The sequence below is a fragment of the Aspergillus campestris genome, assembly GCF_002847485.1.
Source record: "Aspergillus campestris IBT 28561 chromosome Unknown P168scaffold_13, whole genome shotgun sequence".
Taxonomy (NCBI): Eukaryota; Fungi; Ascomycota; class Eurotiomycetes; order Eurotiales; family Aspergillaceae; genus Aspergillus; species Aspergillus campestris.
In genome coordinates, this window is record NW_020194348.1 from 788,176 (window position 1) to 811,097 (window position 22,922).

Sequence of the window (22,922 nt, forward strand, 5' to 3'; positions counted from 1 at the left end):
TAACCACTGCACTAGATATGAAGATGTATACAATAGACTCAGGTCATTAATGGAATAGACAAGTATAATATTTTGAATCGATCACAGCCGAAATGCGTTTGGCAGGAAAAAGATAAGGGCCATCAGGTATCATTAGTACCTAGCATCCTATCAGGTTACTACAGGCTCCAGGGTACAGAACTATTAATATCCAGAATACAAAGTCCTAGTCAGGTAGTATCTCATAGTATCCCCATTACCTGAGTAATTGAAATCGGTTATTATATGCATACATCCCTCGTCGTCCTTCATCATTGTGCTCCATCACCCCTCTTTGCTCCACTCGGACGAGACTAATTTCAAAGGGTTCGGAGCTGGTCAAGTTCAGATTACAATTTATTTAATTTTTTTTTTTTCTTTCTTTCTTTCTTTCTTTATTCTCCCTTTCCCCTTCTTCCTACTGGGGTCTCTAAAAATAATATAATACATATATATATATATCTCTCTCTCTGTGTGTGTAATTATATATATCCCCTCTCCCTTCTCTCCTGGAAATGGATCATTATCATGACCGTTCGACTCTTCCCATCAAAATCGACAACTCCGATTTATGAAAGCTCCAATTGATGCATATCACCAGGGATTGATTTTCACTCTCATTTGCATTCTCAACAAGAAAAAATAAGAAAACAAAATCCCCCAAACAACCACACCCTCTCAAACTCAGTACCAAAGTACAGCCTACACAGAATGCCCAACTCAACTAATCAAATGGGCTTCCGACAAGCACTAGAAGAAGCCCGAGACCGCGACGACGAAAACATCCCACCCCACATCAAGAAAGTCCTCGAAACCGCCATCGACGAGCTGTGGTCGAGAGTCCAGAGCCAGCCGGACAGCTACGTGCTCGATCGCGACGAGTTCGCCTTGTTCAACTACCACCGCGAGCGCTTTCGAGGCTCCGTCATCGCCCAGAGGGCTGTCGCGCGGTTCTGGGATAATTATCGACGGGATAGTCCTAGCCAGAAGACTTAATCAATGAACTTTGATTTTGCTTTCTCTTGGCTACTTCGCTCGCTTTGAACGCGCCAGACCGAATCCTTCGATAACTTCGATACCCACCCACCCTCAGATTGTTGAAAACAGAGCGAGCGAGCGCATGAGAGCACCCGACTAGGTCAGGCTCCTTGTATATCAAAGACAGGAGCTAGGATCTCGATATTCTATACTAGCTCGAAAGGCAACGACAAGCTTCTAGTCTCCGGTGCCTAACCCCACGCGCATATCTGGGACAAAGACACGGAAGGTCGAAGGAGATATCAATCAGCTGTCGCAAATCACGCAAACCATGGCGGAGACACGTCTAGACGCTCGTCTCATACAAACAAACATCTTCCTGCTGCGCCATGCCCGAGTCAACGACTAGCCACGGCAATCGTATTCCAAAAAAAATGATGATATGGGGCGTTTTGGGCGTTGGGTGGTTGGGTGTTGCGAATGGCGCAGAATGTCTTCTGGATTGGATTATCATATGTATATGTGGCTATTATATTGGATTAAATACACATATCTCCTGACAGCGGTTTCATGATACTTTACTGAGTGTTTTCAAATCCATGTAGTGGACCATTATATTGCAGATTCCCTGACAATCCGCAGCAAAGAAGAGAAATTGTGCCATGTCTTTGAATTACTCTATAGTCATACATAATCCTCTAATACAATGTACATATATATATATATATATATTTATATAACCCTACTTGTTCGCGGGGGAATCGGCGCGCATCTGGGGAGAAGCCACAGACTTCATATCCCCGCTGAGCATGTCGGCCGGGGGATCTAGAGAAACATGTTAGTCTCCTGAACGACACATGTCACGATCTTGTAAGCTTACCAGTACGGGCAAATTGCTGCGTGGCAATCTCCGCGGCCTTGACCTTGCCAGCCTCAACCTCGGCCCTCGTCAGGCCAGTCAAGGCCTGAGGGAGGCCCATGGACTTCAGGAATTCGATACCGGACTGGAACTCGACGTCTTTTCGGGCCGCGCTCCATTTCAGCTCCTCAGCCATCAGGTCGATGATGTTGGGGAGCGCCTCGAGCGCCGCTTCGGCGTTGAGGAACGCCAGGCGGGTTCGGCGGGCAACCACGTCGACGGCAGTCTGGGCGTACTCGTGACGGACGGCATAGCGGATTTCACCATCGATGAAGGGATAGAGCGGGTTGAGACGCTGGCCTCGCATGGGGAAGCGGGAGTTGGTCGGGGCAGACAAAGCGGCCACCTGCCAGGCCCGATCACCGTAAGACTGAGTGAGATGCTGCGCCACCTCCGTCTCCAGGCCGAAATGCTGGATCAGGTTGATGAAGAGGGTCTTGGAGAATCCGTGGGCACCGATCAGGCGGACCTGGTGCGTCTGGCAAGAGCCATCAAGGACAGCTCCGTCGGCGACCAGCCCGCTGCCTCCGACACCACTGATGTCCGGAGCATGCAGCACATTCTGGGGTTTCAAGCCAAACTGCTCAATCGCCTCATCAACACATTCCTCGGCCATTTGGCGATAAGTCGTCCACTTCCCGCCGGCACACGTCAGAAGCCCAGACGCGGACACGGTGATCAGGTGGTTGCGAACCAAAGCCTGCGAGGTCTTCACCTTGGGATCGCGGACCAGGGGGCGGATTCCAGACCACGCGGCCAGCACGTCGCTTCGGTCCACGTTGATATCCGGGGCCAGGTAGTTGCGGATCTCGGACAGGATCCAGTTGATATCCTGCTCGGACGGCAGGGGCTGCGTCGAGATCTCCGTCGGCTGGTCCGTCGTACCGGCGATTGTGTTTCCCTGCCAGGGAAGGAAGAAGATGACACGGCCATCGGACGTGGCGGGGTCGATGAGACCCATGTCGGAGGGGCTGTAATATCCGGGGAGGATCACGTGAACACCGGAGCTGGGGGCGACAATCTCCTGCACGGTAGGCTCGTCCAGCTTTCTGATCGAATCGGTGAAAGGACCGGTGGCGTTGATGATACCCTTGGCGCGGATGGGGAAAGACTGGGCCTCTTTGCCATCCAGCCCAGGGACCATATCCTGGACATAAGCACCATCCAGCTTGCCGGACGCGTTCTTCGTGAGGCCGGTGACCTGCATGTGGTTGACCACCGTAGCGCCATACAAAGCACCAGTCATCGCAAGCGAAACGTTCATTCGGGAGTCGTTGTGGGCGCCATCTGCGTAGGAAGTCAGTTAAGCACGCTCGTTACGCGCAAAGTGATCTTGTGTCCATACCGTAGTACACCATGGCGCCGAAGAGGTTATCTTTCCGCAGCATCGGGAAGACATCGATGACCTTGCTCTTGGGGAGGAAGTAGGAGCTCTCGATGCCCTCTGCGCCAGCCAAATAGTCATAACACTTGGTGCCGACCCAGAAGTAGGGCGCCTCCCACCACTTCTGCACGGGGACCATGATAGGGAGCCAGTTGGACAGATGCGGTGCGGTGTTCAAGAAGTACTTGCGCTCTCTCAGTGCCTCCTTCACCAGTTTGTACCTGTCGAAGACCGAGTTGCATGTCAGCGTCACATTTTCGAGGCTGACCGAACAGAAAGATTCGAGGATCACGGGGGAACTGACTGGTTGTAATCAAGCTCCCATACGGCCTTCTCGAGATAGCGGACACCGCCGTGGACGAGCTTCGTGCTCTTACTGCTGGTGCCGGCGCTGAAATCGTCGCGCTCCACCAGCGCCACCTTCAACCCTCGTGTCGCGGCATCGAGTGCAATGCCGGAACCGGTCGCGCCACCACCGATGACCAGTAAATCATATTCTTCTTGACCACCTGCAGCACTGCGCTTCAGGTCTTGGATCTGTTCGAGGCGAGATTTGATGTTGGGGAAACTCGGAGGCACGAGTTTGCCATTATGGTAGCCTGGCGGCGGGACTGCAGGAGCCTCGGATCCCGGGATATTGCGCGGACGGTAGGAAACATAGAGGACACCAGCACCTGCTGCGGCGGCGGCGGAGGTGTAAAGCAGAGGTCGTAGTAACCTACGAGAATGACGAGCGGCCATTGTGTTTGCGAAAATCTCAGATTACCAGAGAAAAGGACGAATAGGACGGCAGATTCTCAGCCGGCAAATTTTGAGCTGCGCCAAAGATTGGAATCCTAGGGCCAGGAATACAACACTGTAAATCCAAGAAAATCCAAGAAATCTAAACCAGCGACTCTTAGTCAGACAACCGTTACCAAACCGGAGGCGCATTCTGGTGGCGGCATCCCGAAAGCGGACATCGTAAGATATAGATAACATACCTGGGCAGGACTGGAGTATGAAGGTTGAAGAGAGAGAGAGAGGGAGAACAAGAAGGGGAGGGGAAGTAAGAAGTAGACAGGTAGCTGGGATGAATACGAGGGAGAGAGGGGAAAGTGGGAGGGGGTGGACTAAAATCTGATCGAGTGGGAGAGGATGCGAAAGTCGGGATCAGGATGGAGAATTAAAAGGGAGGGGAAAAAAGGGCGTGAGGATCCTGGAAAGACCAATTGATGGACGTGAATCTGGTTGGAATATAGGGCGACCAGCTAGGTAATAAATAAAATTCTCCTCCAATCTCCTACTCAATGAGTCAATGCATATGCCGGAAAACCTTCTCCAATCTGTAAGCCGCAGCAGCGCCTCTTCCCTAACGGAGGAGGTACCTTGATGCGACTTCCGTGGTACCACGTACGACCTGAAAATTTCATGCGTCATGAGCTCCTCAGGACAGGAATCCGGGAATAAATTTGGAGGCAGGCTAGAGCCTACTAAGAGGTCACGATGACGGTATCCGCAGTGTAGACTAGTCGCGTCCCGCCAATGATGAACTCGGGAGCGACGGGCGTGGGTGGAGATGCTTCATCCAGACGCTGTCGTGTCCCCGAACTCCGTGCCCGCATGTGACCAGCAAACTTTGCTAGAAGTGGGGCTTAGACTGATAGAGGTACTAGTGAGGTACTTTGTCGCTACTATGTATCCTCTGCTTTCCTTATTAAAGAGACTCAGTCCAGGCCTAGTAGTTCGGTAATAATCAAAACTCCTAAATAAACCCTTACCTAGGGAAAGGCCTTATCTATATACTCCGTCCGAGTACATGAATATTCAAGCTAGACGTGAATCAAGTGGATCACCTGACCACGCTGGAGCTTCCTATTCGAGTGGATTTGTCCTCTTTCTTCATAACTGATTCAGTTCTCAGTGCGGATACTTAAACCCGTCATAACCAGTATCTCAATTGACTGGTTGAATTGAATGGGTGACAGGGCATTTAAACCCTTCCATGATTCTCAATAGTGAATACTCCTAAGAGATGATCACTAGAAAGTAAGCGCAGTAGATCATTTTCCTTCTTTTTCTTTTCCATCCCAAGTGGGGCCCTGGGCTTCCCCTGGGATGGATTCCCTACCCCTTCTCGCTGCTCTTGGGTCAAACTTCTCAGAGGGACGACCCACTTGTCCAGGCCTGGATGAGACCGACTATCTCCTCCTCCAGAGAATGTGTATGGTCTGTCTTAGCTCTGAGTTCCACTTCCTGCCATGCATTCTTTTTTAGGATGCCTCCACTAAAGTACTCATGTGAATGCGAAGAGATTTTTGGTTTTCTTTTTCTTTTCTTTTTTTCCTTCCTTCTCCCTTTCTCCCTTTTTTGCTCTTTTTTATCTAGTATGATACTATTAATATTCAATTGATTTAGCTCCATGTAAAACGATAACAATAACCTATCATACAAGTTTCTCAGCCAATCCTTATATACCCTTATCTATTCATTCTCTTATATGATTTACTTTATATGATAGATGAAGGTAAATCCATGGAACATTCATAAGAATTACGCGGCCATATTCAAATCATGGCACAGATCACGAGTGGGTCAACGCTCCAATTTACCACCCGCAGGGCCAGAGAATTCGATGATGTGGCCATAGAACCCGGTTTTGTTGCTGGATATCTTCCACTCGATGAAACATGTCAACATTGATCTCCAAATGCATAAAGGACCTTTTAATATTTATTCTACAATGTCATTTACCGAGACGCGACGTTTTGTATATCTGGACCTGATAGCCCTGCTGGAGTAAACAATCATGGAGGTGACGTACCCGTACCTGCACAACCTTGTCCTTGTAACCTTGACTCAGCAGATCCCTTGCCACCAGGACTCCCATCGTCATTATCCTCAGGGCCTCCACCAATGTCATAGCAGACTATCTGGTACATGACTTCACAGTGTATATCGTATCCCCACATTAAGAACCCTGATCTGGTCAAGGCGCTAGGAGTATAGAGTACAATCTATCGTGACTATACTTATCGTGTCATATATTTTATATATCTTACAACATGAACTCATCCTGTACAATGGCATTAGAACCATTACCGGGCGCATGGCCCGCCTTTTCCGATTCTCTTCGGATGGCTGTACCAAGCGTGCACGGGATCTCATGCAATATACCGATGACAATTGACTATAGAAGCATCTCATTATGTTGAGCGTAGGGAAGAAGTTGAACGAGTGACTACCCAAGGCACCTAGCTTGCCTAGGTATGCGGAGGTTGTTGAATGGAAAGCGGAATTATTCCGGGTGCGGAACCTCCTCGGCTGCTCTCTCGACCTCTGTACCCTTGCTGCACCAAATGATGGACCGCGTATTCCTCCAATCTAATACCTAGCTGACCTTACCCCGGCTTTCCTCTTCCTAGGATGTAATCTAAATGTGGGGTTGACGCCGACCTCGTGAAATTACCACTATTCGCGCCTCTCGCAGAACGGAAATGTTCCTCTGCCTGGAATAAGGACGGAGTGTAGAGAAAACAAGACACATGAACCAGCTTATTTCAACCAATACAAAGGCATGCATGGCCCTTCGTTAATTCTCAATCACCCTGGTGGTGAGATTCTGATCCTTTTCTAAATCGAGAGGAACCACTGCAGAGACAACATGGCCATCTCCGCAGCTATATCCTCTCTACAGCAGGTGCTGCTTCAGTCGCCATTGCACTCCCTCGCTGTAGCTACCCTCCTTACTCCCATACTCTATGTCATCTGGAATGAGTTCATTCGCGCCTCAGCCCGCGTCCCCGGATTTGGAGGTCCCCGTGGCCTACCTCTCATCGGCAACCTGGCGCAAATTCGCAAAAATGCCGCCGAACAGTACCGCATATGGTCCAAGACATACGGGCCCGTCTACCAGATCCAGCTGGGAAATATCCCCGTTATCGTCGTGAACTCTGCGGCCGCTGCGAAAGTCCTCTTTGGTCAGAATGCGCAGGCTCTGAGCTCACGGCCTGAGCTCTATACTTTTCACAAGGTCGGTGTCTTCTTCTAGGCGGCTTTGCTTTCCTTTATACCTCTAACAGCGTACCGCAGATCGTCTCGAATACGGCCGGTACCACGATTGGCACATCTCCTTACAGCGAATCATTGAAGCGACGCAGAAAGGGCGCCGCGTCGGCCCTTAACCGGCCGTCGGTTGACAGCTACGTCTCGCATCTGGACGTCGAGTCAAAGGCATTCGTTGCAGAGCTATTAAAGTATGGGAACAGTGGCAAGACGCCGGTAGATCCCATGGCAATGATACAACGTCTCAGTCTGAGCCTAGCCCTAACCCTGAACTGGGGGGTCCGGGTCGCCTCTCAGGAAGAGGACTTGTTCGACGAGATCACCGAAGTGGAGGAGGAGATCAGCAGATTCAGGAGCACCACGGGAAATCTGCAAGATTACGTCCCTATCTTGCGACTGAACCCGTTTAACACCAATTCGACAAAGGCAAAGGAGATGAGAAACCGCCGCGACAAATACCTCGGCGATCTCAATGGTGATCTGGACGACCGAATGGCAAAGGGCACCCACAAGCCCTGCATTCAAGCGAACGTCATCCTTGACAAGGAAGCGAAGCTCAACAAAGAAGAGCTCACCTCTATCAGCTTGACTATGCTTTCAGGAGGCCTTGATACAGTTACGACACTCGTCGCCTGGAGCATCGGTCTTCTCTCACGGCGCCCAGATGTCCAGGACAAGGCAGTCAAAGCTATTCAGGAAATGTACAGTACGGGCCAACCGATGTGCGACTCGGGGGATGATCAAAAATGCGCTTACGTCGCTGCCTTGGTGAGAGAGTGTTTGAGGTTGGTTACTCGAGTGCGGCCTTTCAAGACACCAGAATGTTAATCATGGAATATAGGTTCTATACTGTCCTTCGTCTCGCGCTGCCTAGGACATCCATCAGAGACATCACATACAACGGCCTTTTGATCCCGAAAGGGACAGTCTTCTTCCTGAATTCCTGGGCGTGTAACATGGGTGAGTCGCAGTCAATTCCTTGCTGTTCCGAAAACCCCAGTCCTCCTCGGATACAGCAACACAGCAACTCTCCGATACTAATCTTTCTTCACCCTAGACCCCGAAGTCTGGAGCGACCCCGAAGAATTCCGACCAGAAAGATGGTTCGAACAGCCCGATGCACCCATGTTCACCTACGGAATGGGCTACCGCATGTGTGCCGGCTCCCTTCTTGCCAACCGTGAACTATACCTCGTCTTCATGCGGACTCTGAACAGCTTCAAAATTGAACCACACGACCAGCCTGATTGGCACCCTATTGAGGGCAATTCGGATCCCACCAGCTTGGTGGCGATCCCCAAGAAATACAAGGTCCGGTTTGTTCCGAGGAACGAAAAGGCTCTTGCTGAGGCTTTGGCTTGATATTTGTCGTTGGATCTTGGTGACCTGGGGGAATGCGTCGCTCAAACTCTTTGATGGCGCTGGCATATATTGGGTTTTTATGCTGTTGGCATCTTGTTATCTGAATGCGAAGCCATTTCTAGTTATGCAAACTGATATCTACCATCAAAGAGTCTCGGATAGCGTCAGGTGTCTCGAGAGGACAGAATTACGATGTTCATGCCTTGTTTTCTTTTTTCTTTTTTTTTTTCAAGGAATACGTTGGCCTAATGACGTGACGTCCGATTCTATGATGGATAAGCTGTCCTTCTTCAGAGGATTCAAATGGACGTCCTCACGGAAAATTTAGTCCGCCAGCAAAGTAAATGACTCAAATTATGTGAAAAGTAAATGATATGTCTACGGCTTGACACTCGCCTATATCAAGTACAGCAGACACATTCCTTGGAAATTCTCACCACACTTGCTTGAATTTCCTTCTCACATAGTCATGGCAGCCCGCAGGCTCTTCTGGGTATGCGGCCATTCGCAAACATGGCCGTCACAAGCACCCACAGTCATATATATAAAGACAATACATCATATAGCGGGTAGACAGAAACCACGGCAGGTGGTAACTATACAGCACGAGGTATAGATTTGCAACACATTCAAAATGCATCAATTCAGCGGTGTTTTTCCAACCAGTCACACCTCGGATAGTGATTCGGATCGCGAGAAATCAACATGATATCAAGATCAGGTATCTGGGAGTGCTAGGGCCTTCTTGAATGGCGAAGTTGGTCAAAGCATCCTGCATAGTGGCGTAATTCGTTTTCAAAAGGAGCTGATATTGTCAGTGCTTTGGAAGGGTTGGATTTGAGGGTCAGGAGATTATCATATGACGAGAGACATCTTATACATGGAGCTCTCAGAGGTAGAAGTATGATGAAAACTACCTTACCATGTTGATCGGGTGCATTTGACAGACTCGTCGCTGTTGAATTCGCCCGTGCACCTGTTGACCCGCCGTGTGTCTTTGGGCCAGAGGATTCCCCGGACTTAGGGACGGTGATATCTAGCTCGGCCATCCTGCATGACTGAGTGCAGTAAGGAGCTCCCATGGTTTGTCGGTCGCAGACCAGGCAAAAGTCAAGGGACCATTGGGTCGTCATTTTCTCATGGTATTTGACCTGGTTTTGTGTTAAAAGAAGAGGAAAGATGGGGTCCAACGGCCGAGTCATTGCGAACAAAAAGGGACTGTACGGGACCAAGTGCAAGGTCTAGCGAGCACGGGTACGATCAGTCCCAATTGATACATTTGGAGCCCATACCATGTAGCACTCAAAACTTGGACAGTTACAGAGGACCACAGAGCGTCAATATCTCTTTGGGGCCGATTGGCGAGGAGGTGGGTTGATAACTGTGATGGTAGAGCATCGACGGTGATGAGGACGATGGACTTTTGTTGTTGTCTTGGTTTCTAACGGACTTAAGTACTGTTCGAATGCAATTAATAGCGCATTGGCCTAGTCTTTTTTTTTTTTGCCTGCCACTTTATGGGAAGTGCAGGGTTCCAGCGGGGTCATGGTCATCCTGGCGCTCCAGTCATGCACACATGGTACTAGTACGGAATAGTTAGTGATCATTTCCATCGATATGGGCGGCTACTGGCTGAGACAGGTTCTTGCGCCCTGGGTCAAGTACCTCCCCTGATAGTTGGACAGTACGGCAGCGGGGTTCTGAGAGTGGCAGCCTGCATCATGCATGATGAAACCTAACTTGGCGCTCACATCATGCTCCCTCTCTTCCTCCCTTTCTCTTTGGGATGGATACGTCAGCATACCTGTTGTCTTCCAGCGCATATTTGCCTCCTGTTCATGAAGTGCCACGGTGTTACGCAATTCGATAATGCAATTTGCATAACTTGAGTTAAGGGAGGTAGCAACTTGGGTTGATGAGAATATCGGCATTGACCAGTAGACATATAGATTATTTCAAAGTAGGGGACAGGGATGCTCAGGATCAATGACACTCAACCTTGAGATCGACATATGAATAGAACCTGCTTGAACAGAGAATCCAATAATAAGGTGCGATTATTAGAATAGTTGTTTAAACAGTCCTGGGTTGTATATATAACTGCGCTGAAACGAGACTGACTAATTATGTAATCTGTGATTCACGTCTGTACAGGAACCCCATTCATACTGAAAGTCAAGAGGCGAACGATAGGGGTGTCAGGTCTCCGGACTTAATTTGATACTTGTTGCCTGACCTATCTTGTCGCTGGTCATCTCACAGTTTTGGGTATCTTACCCCGAGCCATCCACACCAATAGAATGATAGATAGTATTCCCCCTGTATGATGGCAATACGTGGTTTACACACGCCATATGCCCACTTTGTTTCCGCCCCACTCAGTGCAAAAGACAAACAGAAAAAGCGGATCGGCAACGAGATAAAGCCCCGGATAAGAGAGCCGTCTTCGTGGAAACTTTTCACCCTCTAAGACGCCATTCTCGAGTGAAGTAAGATACATGTAGGCTGTGTGGCTCCCACACCTGACAAGTGACTCTATACAATATACAAACTGTGTTGCATATTGAATATGATCGTCAAATATAACCAGGGTAACGCCTTTAACGGGACGAATAAGCCGACATGTAGACGCATAGTCCAGTGTAAATAGATCCAGCCATCTTCTCCAACGTGGTTCAAGTGCGCGACAGATGGTGTGATGTGTACTAGCATCGCAACAAGTCAAAGTGACTCGGCCATGAATGGAAACAAGTTTAGGTAAAAAAATTCGTCTGATTCATCGCTTGTTAGAAGCGTTCTGTTGCGCTTCCGGTATTCGGACCAACGTGGCTGGCATAGGACCGTCGGAAGTGCCATCTTTGGGCCCAGCCCCCGATGCCTGCCCCGTTGTCCCCTTCGTATGTGCAACATTTGCTGTAGGGTGGGAAGACGGAGTCAGCAAATCTGAGGACAAAGGCAGGTCCAAGGAAGGATGGATAGCTTTCTTTAAGGCCAGCCAAGAGTTGAAACTTACTGGAAGCCATCCCAATTGCCCGTAAAACATTATCCCAATTTGCAAGCACACACGCGACGGCTAAAGGAGCGGCAGAGGTTAGTGGCACTTCATTCTCCGCCCGCCCTGGGAATGCGACAGGCCTGTTCATGGTCTATTAACAAACCTTCCGTGCCATCTTTTAATGTGCCCAGCTTGCTTTCGAGGGTCTGCATTTGCACCGCGAGCGAGGCACTCATGTCTCGTAACTGTTTCAGGTTGTCCAATTCGGCCTGCTTGGCAGCAATACGAGAAGCTAGCGCAGTGGACTGTTGTTGAGAAATATTATGGTGACCGCTGGGTTGGCGAAGGGATGCTGCTGCCGATGTCCCCGGCGCAAACATTGAGGTAGGGCGCGAAGGATATGCCATCATGTCAAATCCGTATCTTTCATCGTTCACCCTCTGGGGGAATATATCTCTACTGCTCAACTCAGTACAGTAGGCCCACTGCTGGGCTCGAAGCAGGACGGTGACGCTGCACTTATCCTGATAGTTAACAATCGCGTGTATGGATAAAGATGGGTTGGTACTTGGTAGATACTGATAGCAGTACCCCTCCCGAGCCTACACCCATTTCGGCCTTAGCGGCACGCTAACTCGAATCCAGATAATTGTCAACAACCTAGGCCATTATTGACACCCAGCTAAGGTTCTGTTTACATCCTCTCCGTGCAGGGCATTGCTGAGTATGCACGTCATGCTATGAAACCTCTAGCACACAATATAAAGAGATTTCCATTGAACCAATTTACGTCGCCGATTTACTTGCTAGTAAGAAAAGAAAGGAAGGGGACGCGACACCAGAACTCGCGTCGGTGTTGAGATATGGCTCGGTTGAATGAATCAACGGCCGCGACCGAGTCTTTTGAAATTTGTGAGTTTATATGGTGATCCTTGTCGCTGCCCTTTTTCTCCCTCTCTATGTTGAGATATCTCCCTTTACTTCCTCATCAAAATCCAGAGAATCAAGGAATTAACGTGTATCGCTTCCTCCCCCTAGTGAAGCGACGATTCGTGCGACAGAACCGTGAAATTGCCCGCGTCAATTCAATCCAATCCCTCCGAATACGCAGTCTTGAAGCCGAAGTTTCCCACCTCCTTTCAGAGAATGTATCGCTTCGAGAGAAGGTCATTACCCTCAACCAGGAAATCGAGAGACTTGATGCGGCAAGGTTGCTCCACGATGGTGTCAATGAAGTGAAAACAAAGCTGGAGAATAAATTGCTGGAATTGAACGGTTTGGTCTCTGATTTGGGGGCCCTTCCGCGCAAGTTTAAGCGTTCCAGTGATCTCTCGGATGAAACGGCGTTTGAGAAACCAACAGTGACGTCGTCGAAATCAGCCGATGGACCTATGAATATCGAAAGGAATTCAATAATTGATGGAGGAAAACTGCCTGTCATCTTAGAGGACAAGTACTACCCGAGACAGACCTTGGAGTAAGTTCCATCTCGTGTCCATATGCTTTATTCGGAGTGCTAACGCAAGGATGATCAGTCCCGAGGAGTTGCAGCAAATGGTCAATAACGACTCTGATGCCCCAGATTCACCAGAGCTAGAGGCTTCCACCCCTCAGCCTGACTTGGAACACGAGGATCTCTGCCAAGAGCATCCAGAGGATCCCGTAGAGGTGGTAGGTCTGAATGTTACAGAGGAGCAAGATGAAGAGCCTCTCCCTCCAACTCTCGAAAGAAGGAAAAAGAAGAAGCCAATCACCACCGTCGGGCCATCACATAAACTGGGCCCCGCTTCTATTTCAGAGCAGAAAGGATGTGTCGCCAATGCAAAGTCCAAGCGCAAATTCATGATGGAGGAAAACGAAGAGCCTGAAGTAGGCTCGCCCGATGACGACGGTTTCCAGTTCAGTAGAGCCGCCTGTCCCCAGAAACCTGCGGACGACAGCTTTCAATCACCTCAACCAAAGTCTTCTCCAAGTAAACAGCGAACTCAATCGATACTAGGGGAGAAAAGCCAGGGGCATCCAAAGAGGAAGATGCTTGAACCAAGTATGTCAAATCGGCAATTATGCCAATGTGCACTGACTGACCACGCAATAGAAAGCGCAAATTCAAATGTTATCTCACCGAAGAAACGTCGAGCCACGGATTTTCCAAACCGGAGCTACAATAACGCCCTTCCTGGGGACGCCAAGAGCGACGAGAATCAGATTGCAAATGACATATACGCAAAAGAGAGCAAAGGCCACCAGCAGAAGAATGCCGAAATCCTATACGAACATGAGCGTTGCGGAACCGAACCCAGTTTGGTTCAAGACGACGCAAGCTCATTATTACAAGCCCCTTCAATATCATTGGAATTGTCTGGTTACAATTCAATGGACATGGCATCGAACGCTCCGGCACGGCCGACAAGAAGGCAAAGGGCAGTAGTAAGCTACGCGGAACCAAATTTGAGAGACAAAATGCGGCGCCCGACAAAGGGCCTGATAGCTGCAGTCAGTGATCAGTCTAGACGATCCTCCAATTCCCTAGCTTCGCGAGCAAGCATGGGCGATGAGGACGAGACGTCAAAACAAGACAATGGCAATAAGCGCAAACCGCGCGACTCAAACTCTAATGACCGTGAAATGCTTGCAATTGACCATTTGGACAACGGTTCCTTTCAGCAAGCCCAACCTTCGAGCATGGTTTCTCAGAGGAAACGCAATACTTTGTCAGAGACCAACTTTGAACTTCAAGACGGGGCGAGGCAGTTTCGACGACATTCCTCGAACCCTAGATCGGCTCGACAAGACCCTATCGATGAAAGCGACACATCAATGGCCAATTCGGGAATGCAGGCTGGTTCCTATACATCCGCACTGGATGCTATCAGCACCCTAGAGGGTAGATATGCTGAGTTCGAAGACGGCAAGCAGATTCACGACGAGACCATCTATTCACAGTCCACTTTACCCACAGCAGCGGAGACGAGACAAATGAAACGCGGACAAAGAGCTGCTGCTAGAAGGAGAAGCATGTTATTATGAGGTGTAGAGTACTTGAGCACTTTCTTGGGCAAGGCGTTGAAATTGTTTTTTCTTATGCATTGTTCGGTGGATTCAACTTGAGAGGCATGATATAGATACCGAATTTTATTTCTCAGTAGTCCTCTCACAAGTGTCAGGACTTTCGTCCAAGCCAAACATGTCTTGAAAATAATTAGATAACTTAGAATAAGGAGGATCAAAGGTGAGATGCACTGGTGCGCGTTTTTAAAAAATGTACAGCAAAAATGTATGGGGCGCATTTCAGATATATTACAAAATCTCATCATCAGTCATTCAACAATACCATGCCGTGAAAAAGGGAATGACTCTTCTTCATCGCTATTTAGAAGTCCGGGGCATTTTCTCATAGGCGTTGGGACTCGGTTTTCTCCGCTTGCTGGGCCGCTTATGGCGGTGGTCTGCAGAGCAGGTGTGCTCCCTTCGTATTTGATTCGAAGGACCGTCCTGTGAGTTTGTGCTGCGCTGAGCATTCGAGCTTCTCCGGGCACTATCTACTTCGCTATCACTATCTGACTCAGAGGAGCTGGAGTCGGAGGAATCCGATTCAGAGCTGCTTTCGCCAACAGGTCGAGCTTTGTGGTAAATGCAGCAGACTAGGGTTGTGGAAGATTGCACCCGTGTTAGCTTATCTTATACTTAATTGATAACAAGGGCAAGAGAAATTGACCAAGGGTGGATGATGCAGCCGTATATATGTAACATACCTTTGGAGCTCTTCTTGCCCATTCCTTCATTATCGATAACATCCTCACTCCACCGAATGTGTCTGGCTGAACTTGCGTTCTCCGCCTCTACCTCGTTGGACGCGTTTTCCGCTCGCAACCTTAGCATGCCAAAATTTGAGGGCGTAGAAGAGCCATTCCGATCGTGGGAATGAGACGACTCAGTTTGAGATCCGGAAGTCGCATTTTGCGGTAATTGTCGGTGGTGAGACATTGCGCTCTACCATGGAAGCCCGTCCAGGAATATCCGGCAATCGGTGAAATACAGTTTCATTAGTTAGTTCAATGTAGTTCTGAACAATGTGGCAATCGGTGAGGCCCTGTGTGGAGAAGCAGGAAGGAATGGGAGAGGTTGTACGGAGTATTCCATGTGGCTTATACCTTACGTCGTCTTCGTCCCTATCTAGGCGTGGCCACGGCCCGGGAGCCTCACCGCCCGCCTTTCCAAATGATCCACAACAAAGCATCTATGGCGAAGTGTTGCGAATGTTCAAAGAAAGCAAATTGTATAAACGACTACGTGACCTCAATCGAGTAATACATGCAACTATCTGAGGCTTGTTGATTCTCCTTGAAGACTGAATAACCATGGCATCAAAGGCAGGAAAGTGTACGAAGACTAGCATCTAATATGGCGTCTGTAGTAATGTACCATGAGCACTGTAGCACTAGCACCGTTATGATATAGGCCACAGGTCCTATCTACCTTCGCCATCAAGAGCTTAAGGAACCATGTGTCGGTGATGTAACTTGTTGAACAAATTCAAGTTGGGTCGCATTGGCTGCCTCAAAGATCCAGAAAGATCCAGAGACGGTTTCATATATGATCCAGATACTAATAGAACAAAGTGGGAGACGCAAACAAGCTAGCCTGCCACCGCTGTCAAATATACATCGTAGATGGAGCGAGCGATGGGAAAGAATCATTTTTTTCTTTTTTCTTTTCTCAATTCACAAGCTGTAGAAGGACCAGCCGTCGAGAGGATCTTGACTCTGCGACCCGGACGCTTTCAAACGCCCCGACGGTTCATCGGAAGGGGGCGGAGCAACTTCATTGCGCAATTCCTGCTCTAGTCACAGCTCGTCTTCTTGGTCCATTTCAGACGGTTTCAAGAGACCTCCGACCTTCATGGCACGGTCACGCTCCACGGCTTTGGCGTCACGCAGGGCTTGCTCCCTCTCTTCCGCATAAAGCTCCGCGTGGTCGCCTGCAAACTCCTTCAACGAGATCAGGAAGTCCCGCAAATGAGTTTTGAATTTATTGAAGTCGTCATTGAAGCTGAATAGTCCGACGACAAACTGCTTGATTTGAACCCTGAAGCATCATTAGCATCTCTGACCAACTATGAGACTCGTAGGATGAGAAATAAATACTCTTGTAGGTTTTTGAACGCAGTCTGCAAAAGATTTGCAACGTATTCCTGCAGAAACTCCTTGTTGGACGTCCCCAGCGGGGCTTGCTCGGGTGCATAAATAGGATCTTGCACTTTGCCGGACTCGATGAAATAGAACATTCGCGACAGGAGCATTGCTTGGGACTTGAAACCTATAGAAAGACTATTAGCATTCGCGCTCATGTGATATATGACTGGTACATACCAGCTTTGTGATCATTATCAGTGAGCACGAAGAACACATCCTGTAATATGGGGATGTAGAATTGACGGAAGAAGATGTTAGATGTTTGAGCATCAGTTTCGGCCATATTATTCATGAGTTCGAGGCACATTGTGAGGCCAGTGTTTTCGACTTCGCGGTTGTCGTGCTTACTAGCCCACATGCAAGAGTCGATCACAAACTTGAATTGAGAGGCGTCAAGTTTGAGCAATGCCGGGAAGCAGTAAAGGTTGATAGCCTGGAGCAACTTGAAAAATTGCACGCGGTGTTCCGGGTATTCATGGAAATCCTTGTTGATCATCTCCAAAGTGCTTTCGAAGACACTCTCCATGATTAGCGGAACCTTGTCTTCCATCAAGTTCTGTAGATCTGTTAGCAGCAAGTTCTGGAAAAGCAATATTCATTCATCCTGGGGGCCCTAGAAGAACCACATAGCAGGATATATAACCTACATGTAACTTGTGAATGATGGTAGTCATCACATTCAGCACCTCCGCTTCTCGTGCATCAGGGACATTGCGGTTATAATCCACGAGGACTGCTTCAAGAAGCGGCGGTACCATGTTTGCGTTGACCATCTCCAGATCATCCGCCTTTTGCACGTAGATGTCGATAAGCTTAAGAATTTCTTTCTTGATAGTTCTCAGCCCCCTCACTTTCGGAGTCTTGGTTGCAATTTCCCCTATGAATGGCACGTTAGAATCTGCGACACAGGTCAAAAGGAAATGGGTGTATTACCATCGTGCATGACGGCGTCGCTGATAAGCTGACTGGATGCCCGGAACATGTTCAACATATCATGGTAGATGCGCCCAAGCTGAGAATAGAAATAAGTGCCAATCGACGAACAGGCAGCGACATTGGTTTTCATGATATTGCCAATGATTTTGATCGTTTCGCCATCTTGTAGAATCGAGGGATCTTGGTTCGCCTGGGCAATGATGGCATCCCAGGCTGAGTTCGGTAATGACATCAAATTCTCGATCAACCGATCTTGGAGGCCCTTCTGGCCCTGAGCAGATATCATGTATCCGCACGCTTCGTAAAACGTATGGACTTGCTGAGGCGAAAGATCACAAGTGATTTTTCTCATATTGCGCACAATTTCTTCAATGAAGGGTTCGTTCTCTCCCGGCTGGAGTGCGACAAAGTGGCGTCTGCATTTGTTGGCAATCTTGATAAACGTGTCGCAAGCCATATCCTGAACACCTAGTGGAAGTCAGCAACATATATATATACTCATTGAGATGATCCAAAAAACCGACCTTCATGTGTCTCGTGCATGAATTCGAACAATTTGTTGACCACTGTCTTCAAGAACTTCCAGTGGGCTTTCAAGAACCGAGGGTATTGCCCGACGATGTACATGATATTGCTCGCCACAACAGCTTTATTGTCCTTCCCACGTTTCATCTCCGTGAGACCAAGCAGGTCTTTGATGACAGTGACGAGGAAACGCTTTTCAGTCTCTTCATTCATGGCACCCGAGATCGATCCAATTGCCCAACAAAGGGTGTTGCAGTTAACCCATGACCATTCGGATCCGTCAACCTGCTTGGCTAGCTTCTCGATCATGATGTTCTCCGTGTCAACAACATCGAGATGGGTAAGGTAAACCAAGCATTCGCGTATCGTCTTGTAAAGCTGGATTGTATCGCTTTCTTTGACAAACTCCCGAACGATCTCGCCTTCGTCATTCTCGACAATCAAGACTTCTTCTGGGCGTACCATTTTCTCGATCATCACAGTGCGCAGGCTCGAAAGGACCTCTTCGTATTTGTGCTTGCGAAGGGGATAGTTGACTAATGTGCTGGGGTGAGGCGCACCTCCATTTGACAGGCCACTAACGCCCATGTTCACCAAGGGATTTATGTCAGTAATCGGGAGTTGCTGCATTTCTTCATACAGCTCTTGCACCAATCTCGTCCAGTATTCCAGACAGATCTTGAAGACCTCCCTATCATCGATCTGACTGATTCTGATAAGATAAAAGTGCGCGTGTGTCAAATAATCCCGATTCGGTAGTTTTTCAATGAGCTATTCAAGTTAGATATAGCGCGACCACATTTTCAACGCCGTCTCTGCCACGGAAGTCGAGACTTACATTCAGGTGGGCGCTAAAGAAAGAGCTGAGGAAAAGCGCGAGATTCAGTACGAATTCCTGATCCCTGGAGTTGCTCTTCGCAAATACCGGCTTCAGGTCCATCGACAGTGGGATAGTCTTCGAAACAATAGTCAGAGTTTCCGTGAACATGTGAACAAGCTTCTCGTCGTAATTATACGGAGCTCCGATTTGCAACCCTCCGATTTCCGTGAGGCACTTGAGTGTCACATTACGAAACTCGGGGACTTCCAAAAACCGCGTCAGAAGGGTGTTGATGATAGGCGTCTCGAATATATACCCCAACGGGATCCAGTTCAGGAAGCGGAGTAGCGTTTCTAATGTTGCCTTGACTAGAGTCGGTTGGTTTGCCGTATTTAGAACTTCAGAGCACAACTGAAAGATTGACGAGAATTCTTGTGTCATGGAAGTCTTCAGACTCCTGGCTTTGACCGAGGTCATTTGGTCCTGAGAGAAATCGAACACCTCTTCGGATAGGAGACGGAGGATAGCCATATTATTCTCACAGATCGAAAGACTGGTATGGCAAGACGAAATGATCTCGTTGATGAACGTCTCCCAGTTGTGCGGCCATTCCTGTTTCAGGATAGAGACAAGAACCAGATTGAGTTTGTTTAGAAAGGCCCGCTCGCCTCGTAGCTTCTCTTCCGATCGCGAGCTCTCAATGATGAAATTGACGATAAAATTTCGGATACCTGCATGAACCGATAACAAGCGTCAGATCAAAGGTACGACGAAAGAAGTGGATGGCGAGGGGTCGAAGATCAAGAAGAATTTACCCAGGCACTGCTCCCTCGGCAGGACTTTCCATCGCGTCATGATCACATCGTCGAGGACTTGAAGGGCGAGATCTGCACACCATCAGAATATGTTGAGTGAATCGCGTGGGAACGGGTATCGCACATTTGGTCTGCGGATAGGTCGATTCTTGGAGAATATTTCCTACAATCAACCAAGCATCTGGGTTCTGTTTGAACTGTTTATTGGACAAGCGTTAGGTGCATCGCGTTCGAAAAGCGGTCATATACTACTGATTGCAATAAGCTCACCTCCGTCAGAGTCTGTTGTGCTTGCTTTTGCTGATGTTCCGGTAGAATTAGCAATCCATTGTATACAAGATCGAGGGCCATTTAAGGGTAGGGTAAACCAATCTTGTTGGGCTTCGAGACTCACCAGGTCACCTTTTCCTTCGTAAAAGGCGCGGACAGTATTGTCCAGCTCCTGTATGGAAACAGACATTCCGCTCCACGGGCTGGCGATGGGTTTTGGGCCTCAGCTTGGCGTACAATGAAAGAACCCAAGATGAACTGTGGCAATGGAATGATGGAGTAGCTCGAGGATATTTTACTGCTGAATGATATCCCCTAGAGTCCGAGGCGCACGGGAAGAAAGTGAAATGGTTGGTGGGGTAGGGAATCTGCTGGAGGGGCTCGCCAATGTTAGGTAGAGGTAAGCTTCCCAGAGCCCAGTAGGTATGACTTGACTGTATTCCAGGTTTCCAGATGGTACTGTGCGGCGGGCTGTTGTAACTTGGTAAGTGGATGTTTAGTTTAGGACATGGGTAGTATTCTCAGGAACCACAGTATGAACAGAGGTCTGCTACTGGCGGTGAGGAGAGTATTTGAAGTGTTGAAAAGTCCACTGGGTCAGAATACTGCCGTGGACAGTCAACTAGTGCACTACTACTATGTACCTCACTGTGTACTATATTAGTCATCAGTGCTCTAATGACTTGGTTAGTTGTAACTAATCTGGATAGCATAGGGTATCAAGGTGGGGAGTAAAGGATAAGTTTTTTATGTACTCCGTGCCGGGCAGCTGCTATCATATCACCTTAGCAGCTGAAATAGTACCCAATATCTCAGCGTAAAATTGCTATGTACCGTACACTAATTTTATGGATCCTTTGTGTGAATCAACTCATCCTTTTTGCTTAGAATCCATGTTATCCATATGGATGAATACCGGGACAAGACAATTTACTTTCAATCCTGGGATTATCAGCAAAATATCCTTGTCTAGCATGGGCTGATGCTCCAAACCAACACAAGCCCATGACATGCATGGTAGACTCGAGAGATGAATATCCCGTAGCGCCAGGCAGACGCCTGATATGCTGGCATAACAATTAATTACATACTACCTAAGTAGGCATATACTGAAGATAATTGGAGAGCTGAATTCCTTGGATATTGGGAGCATAAAAATTAGCATCCTAAATTTAAGTTGGGTAACAATGGCGGTTATACAAACCACTAGGTGATTAACTATTGTCAAACCCAAGAGTCCAATTAGAAATAGTGGTATTTTGTCCCTTGGCAGACAGCATCAGGAAAATCATAAGCTGTGGCATGAACACGCCTGCGTGGGTTAATATGACAATAGAACTATCATATTATATTATCAACAGGGCGTGGTCATGGAGGAATACTGGATAGGAGCACCAGATGGTGACTAGAGATGTAAAAACAAACACGCAAGGTACTCCGTACCTCTGTCCTAACTAACACAAGTGTGCCTCGGGTTGATCCATTATACCTTCTACTAATTTGCAAAAAAGTCCCAAAACCAACATAACTTTTCCTGACCACGACTTAGGCTCCCTATAACGTATAACAATACGGGTGCACGATCCCAGCAGGTCCGCCCGTGCCAGGATTACAAGTTACCACTTACCACCAACCATTCGCAACCGCGCCTGGGCGTCCAACCTAGCGCCAACGGCAAATAATGTATCAGTCCAACTCGGCGGGTGGTTGTCACTCCACCTCACAATCAAGTCGTGTCCAACTCACCAATCATCTCCCACGGCGTCGCGCTTCCCTCACGGGTGGAGCAAACAGCTGTGGGAAAGACCTGAACCAAGGCATCACTCTGCTGAGTGCTGACCCTCCTTTCCAAGAGTGGCGGGTCGCCTGAGCGCGCCACACCTCCAGCTTGATGTTATGCTAGTGCCAGCAAGTCTCCATGTCTCGGAGACGCTAGATAGAGGGACCAACCAGTCACCAAGCCGTGTCAGCGCGGCGATGGCCGATCGCGCGCCAATTTAGCCAGCTGGCAGCCGCGTCGTGCCAACCGATGGTCAAGGACCTATCAAGAAAGTTATCATCTCTTCTGGAGTCTCAAAACCCCCCGGTCAAAACCTCAGTTGTACCTGCCTGTTCCACCCACATCCGTTTCCTCTTCCCCGCTCTACTTTTCTCTGTTTAGCACATCCCCTTTCCCCCCCTTTTTTTCATTATCTTTCATCATAGAAAAAATGAAAGCAAAAAAATACAAAAATAAAAATAAATTAAAAAAGGAAAGAGACAAAGAAGAAGAAGAAGAAGAAGAAGAAGAAGAAGAAGAAGAAAAACACGGAAAAAAAAAAGAAAGAAAGGAGGAAAAACTGATAAATAAATAATGATGACGATGACAAGAATAATAATAATAATAACGATACAATTGAGCGTTCCAGGCACTTTTGTTTTCCTAGTTTTGGATTAGTGTTTTGTTGGAATTTTGAAGGACTGAGGGGTCGGTCCTTTTGCAAGATGATTACGATTAGGTTGCTCTTGAGCCTATTTTCGTGCTTTCTTGTCCCAGGCGGGCGAAGACGCCATATTAATGTTAATGTCCCTTACTGGCATGCTTCTTGTTGGATTTAGTTTCCCTTCTAGCTTCCCCCCCTCCAACACACTCTATACAGAGTGTATTACTTTGCAATCTCCACT

The 22,922-nt window shown here is 48.3% G+C and overlaps 8 protein-coding genes across 8 annotated transcripts; 3 read left to right on the forward strand and 5 right to left on the reverse strand.

The window, feature by feature from the left end:
- Positions 1-729: 729 nt before the first annotated feature.
- On the forward strand, positions 730-1,014 carry P168DRAFT_243163 (uncharacterized protein; the record flags this gene model as incomplete). Its single annotated transcript, XM_024833839.1, has 1 exon — positions 730-1,014. One exon carries the CDS (start codon positions 730-732, stop codon positions 1,012-1,014), a length of 285 nt encoding a protein of 94 aa, XP_024689551.1.
- A 630-nt stretch (positions 1,015-1,644) lies between these two features.
- Positions 1,645-4,245, reverse strand: P168DRAFT_67648 (glycerol-3-phosphate dehydrogenase GUT2). Its single transcript, XM_024842095.1, has 4 exons — positions 3,604-4,245; positions 3,261-3,520; positions 1,877-3,202; positions 1,645-1,821 (listed from the first exon to the last, which is right to left on the reverse strand). The coding sequence occupies exons 1-4, from the start codon at positions 4,038-4,040 to the stop codon at positions 1,739-1,741; spliced, it is 2,106 nt and encodes a 701-aa protein (XP_024689552.1). The 5' UTR covers positions 4,041-4,245; the 3' UTR covers positions 1,645-1,738.
- A 2,697-nt stretch (positions 4,246-6,942) lies between these two features.
- On the forward strand, positions 6,943-8,705 carry P168DRAFT_243225 (cytochrome P450; the record flags this gene model as incomplete). The annotated part of the gene is made up of 4 exons (XM_024833842.1): positions 6,943-7,311; positions 7,371-8,128; positions 8,185-8,303; positions 8,401-8,705. 4 exons carry the CDS (start codon positions 6,943-6,945, stop codon positions 8,703-8,705), a joined length of 1,551 nt encoding a protein of 516 aa, XP_024689553.1.
- Positions 8,706-9,439: 734 nt separating this feature from the next.
- P168DRAFT_275613 (uncharacterized protein) lies at positions 9,440-9,838 on the reverse strand (the record flags this gene model as incomplete). Its single annotated transcript, XM_024835505.1, has 1 exon — positions 9,440-9,838. The coding sequence occupies one exon, from the start codon at positions 9,836-9,838 to the stop codon at positions 9,440-9,442; it is 399 nt and encodes a 132-aa protein (XP_024689554.1).
- A 1,667-nt stretch (positions 9,839-11,505) lies between these two features.
- P168DRAFT_217355 (DASH complex subunit DAD2) lies at positions 11,506-12,107 on the reverse strand (the record flags this gene model as incomplete). Its single annotated transcript, XM_024833087.1, has 3 exons — positions 11,506-11,618; positions 11,719-11,778; positions 11,864-12,107. Coding segments are annotated over 3 exons (417 nt in total), but the record flags the coding sequence as incomplete, so codon positions are not given.
- Positions 12,108-12,417: 310 nt separating this feature from the next.
- On the forward strand, positions 12,418-14,831 carry P168DRAFT_67755 (shugoshin family protein). The gene is made up of 4 exons (XM_024842096.1): positions 12,418-12,612; positions 12,739-13,177; positions 13,236-13,744; positions 13,796-14,831. Exons 1-4 carry the CDS (start codon positions 12,564-12,566, stop codon positions 14,725-14,727), a joined length of 1,929 nt encoding a protein of 642 aa, XP_024689556.1. The 5' UTR covers positions 12,418-12,563; the 3' UTR covers positions 14,728-14,831.
- Positions 14,832-14,834: 3 nt separating this feature from the next.
- On the reverse strand, positions 14,835-15,822 carry P168DRAFT_313272 (PPP1R11/YPI1 family protein). The gene is made up of 2 exons (XM_024839649.1): positions 15,453-15,822; positions 14,835-15,341 (listed from the first exon to the last, which is right to left on the reverse strand). The coding sequence occupies exons 1-2, from the start codon at positions 15,682-15,684 to the stop codon at positions 15,067-15,069; spliced, it is 507 nt and encodes a 168-aa protein (XP_024689557.1). The 5' UTR covers positions 15,685-15,822; the 3' UTR covers positions 14,835-15,066.
- Positions 15,823-16,061: 239 nt separating this feature from the next.
- P168DRAFT_293346 (exportin CRM1) lies at positions 16,062-20,811 on the reverse strand. The gene is made up of 11 exons (XM_024837794.1): positions 20,383-20,811; positions 20,259-20,288; positions 20,113-20,185; positions 19,989-20,060; positions 19,192-19,904; positions 18,353-19,124; positions 17,826-18,296; positions 17,540-17,769; positions 17,070-17,448; positions 16,845-17,016; positions 16,062-16,785 (listed from the first exon to the last, which is right to left on the reverse strand). The coding sequence occupies exons 1-11, from the start codon at positions 20,446-20,448 to the stop codon at positions 16,545-16,547; spliced, it is 3,219 nt and encodes a 1,072-aa protein (XP_024689558.1). The 5' UTR covers positions 20,449-20,811; the 3' UTR covers positions 16,062-16,544.
- Between the last annotated feature and the right edge of the window lie 2,111 nt (positions 20,812-22,922).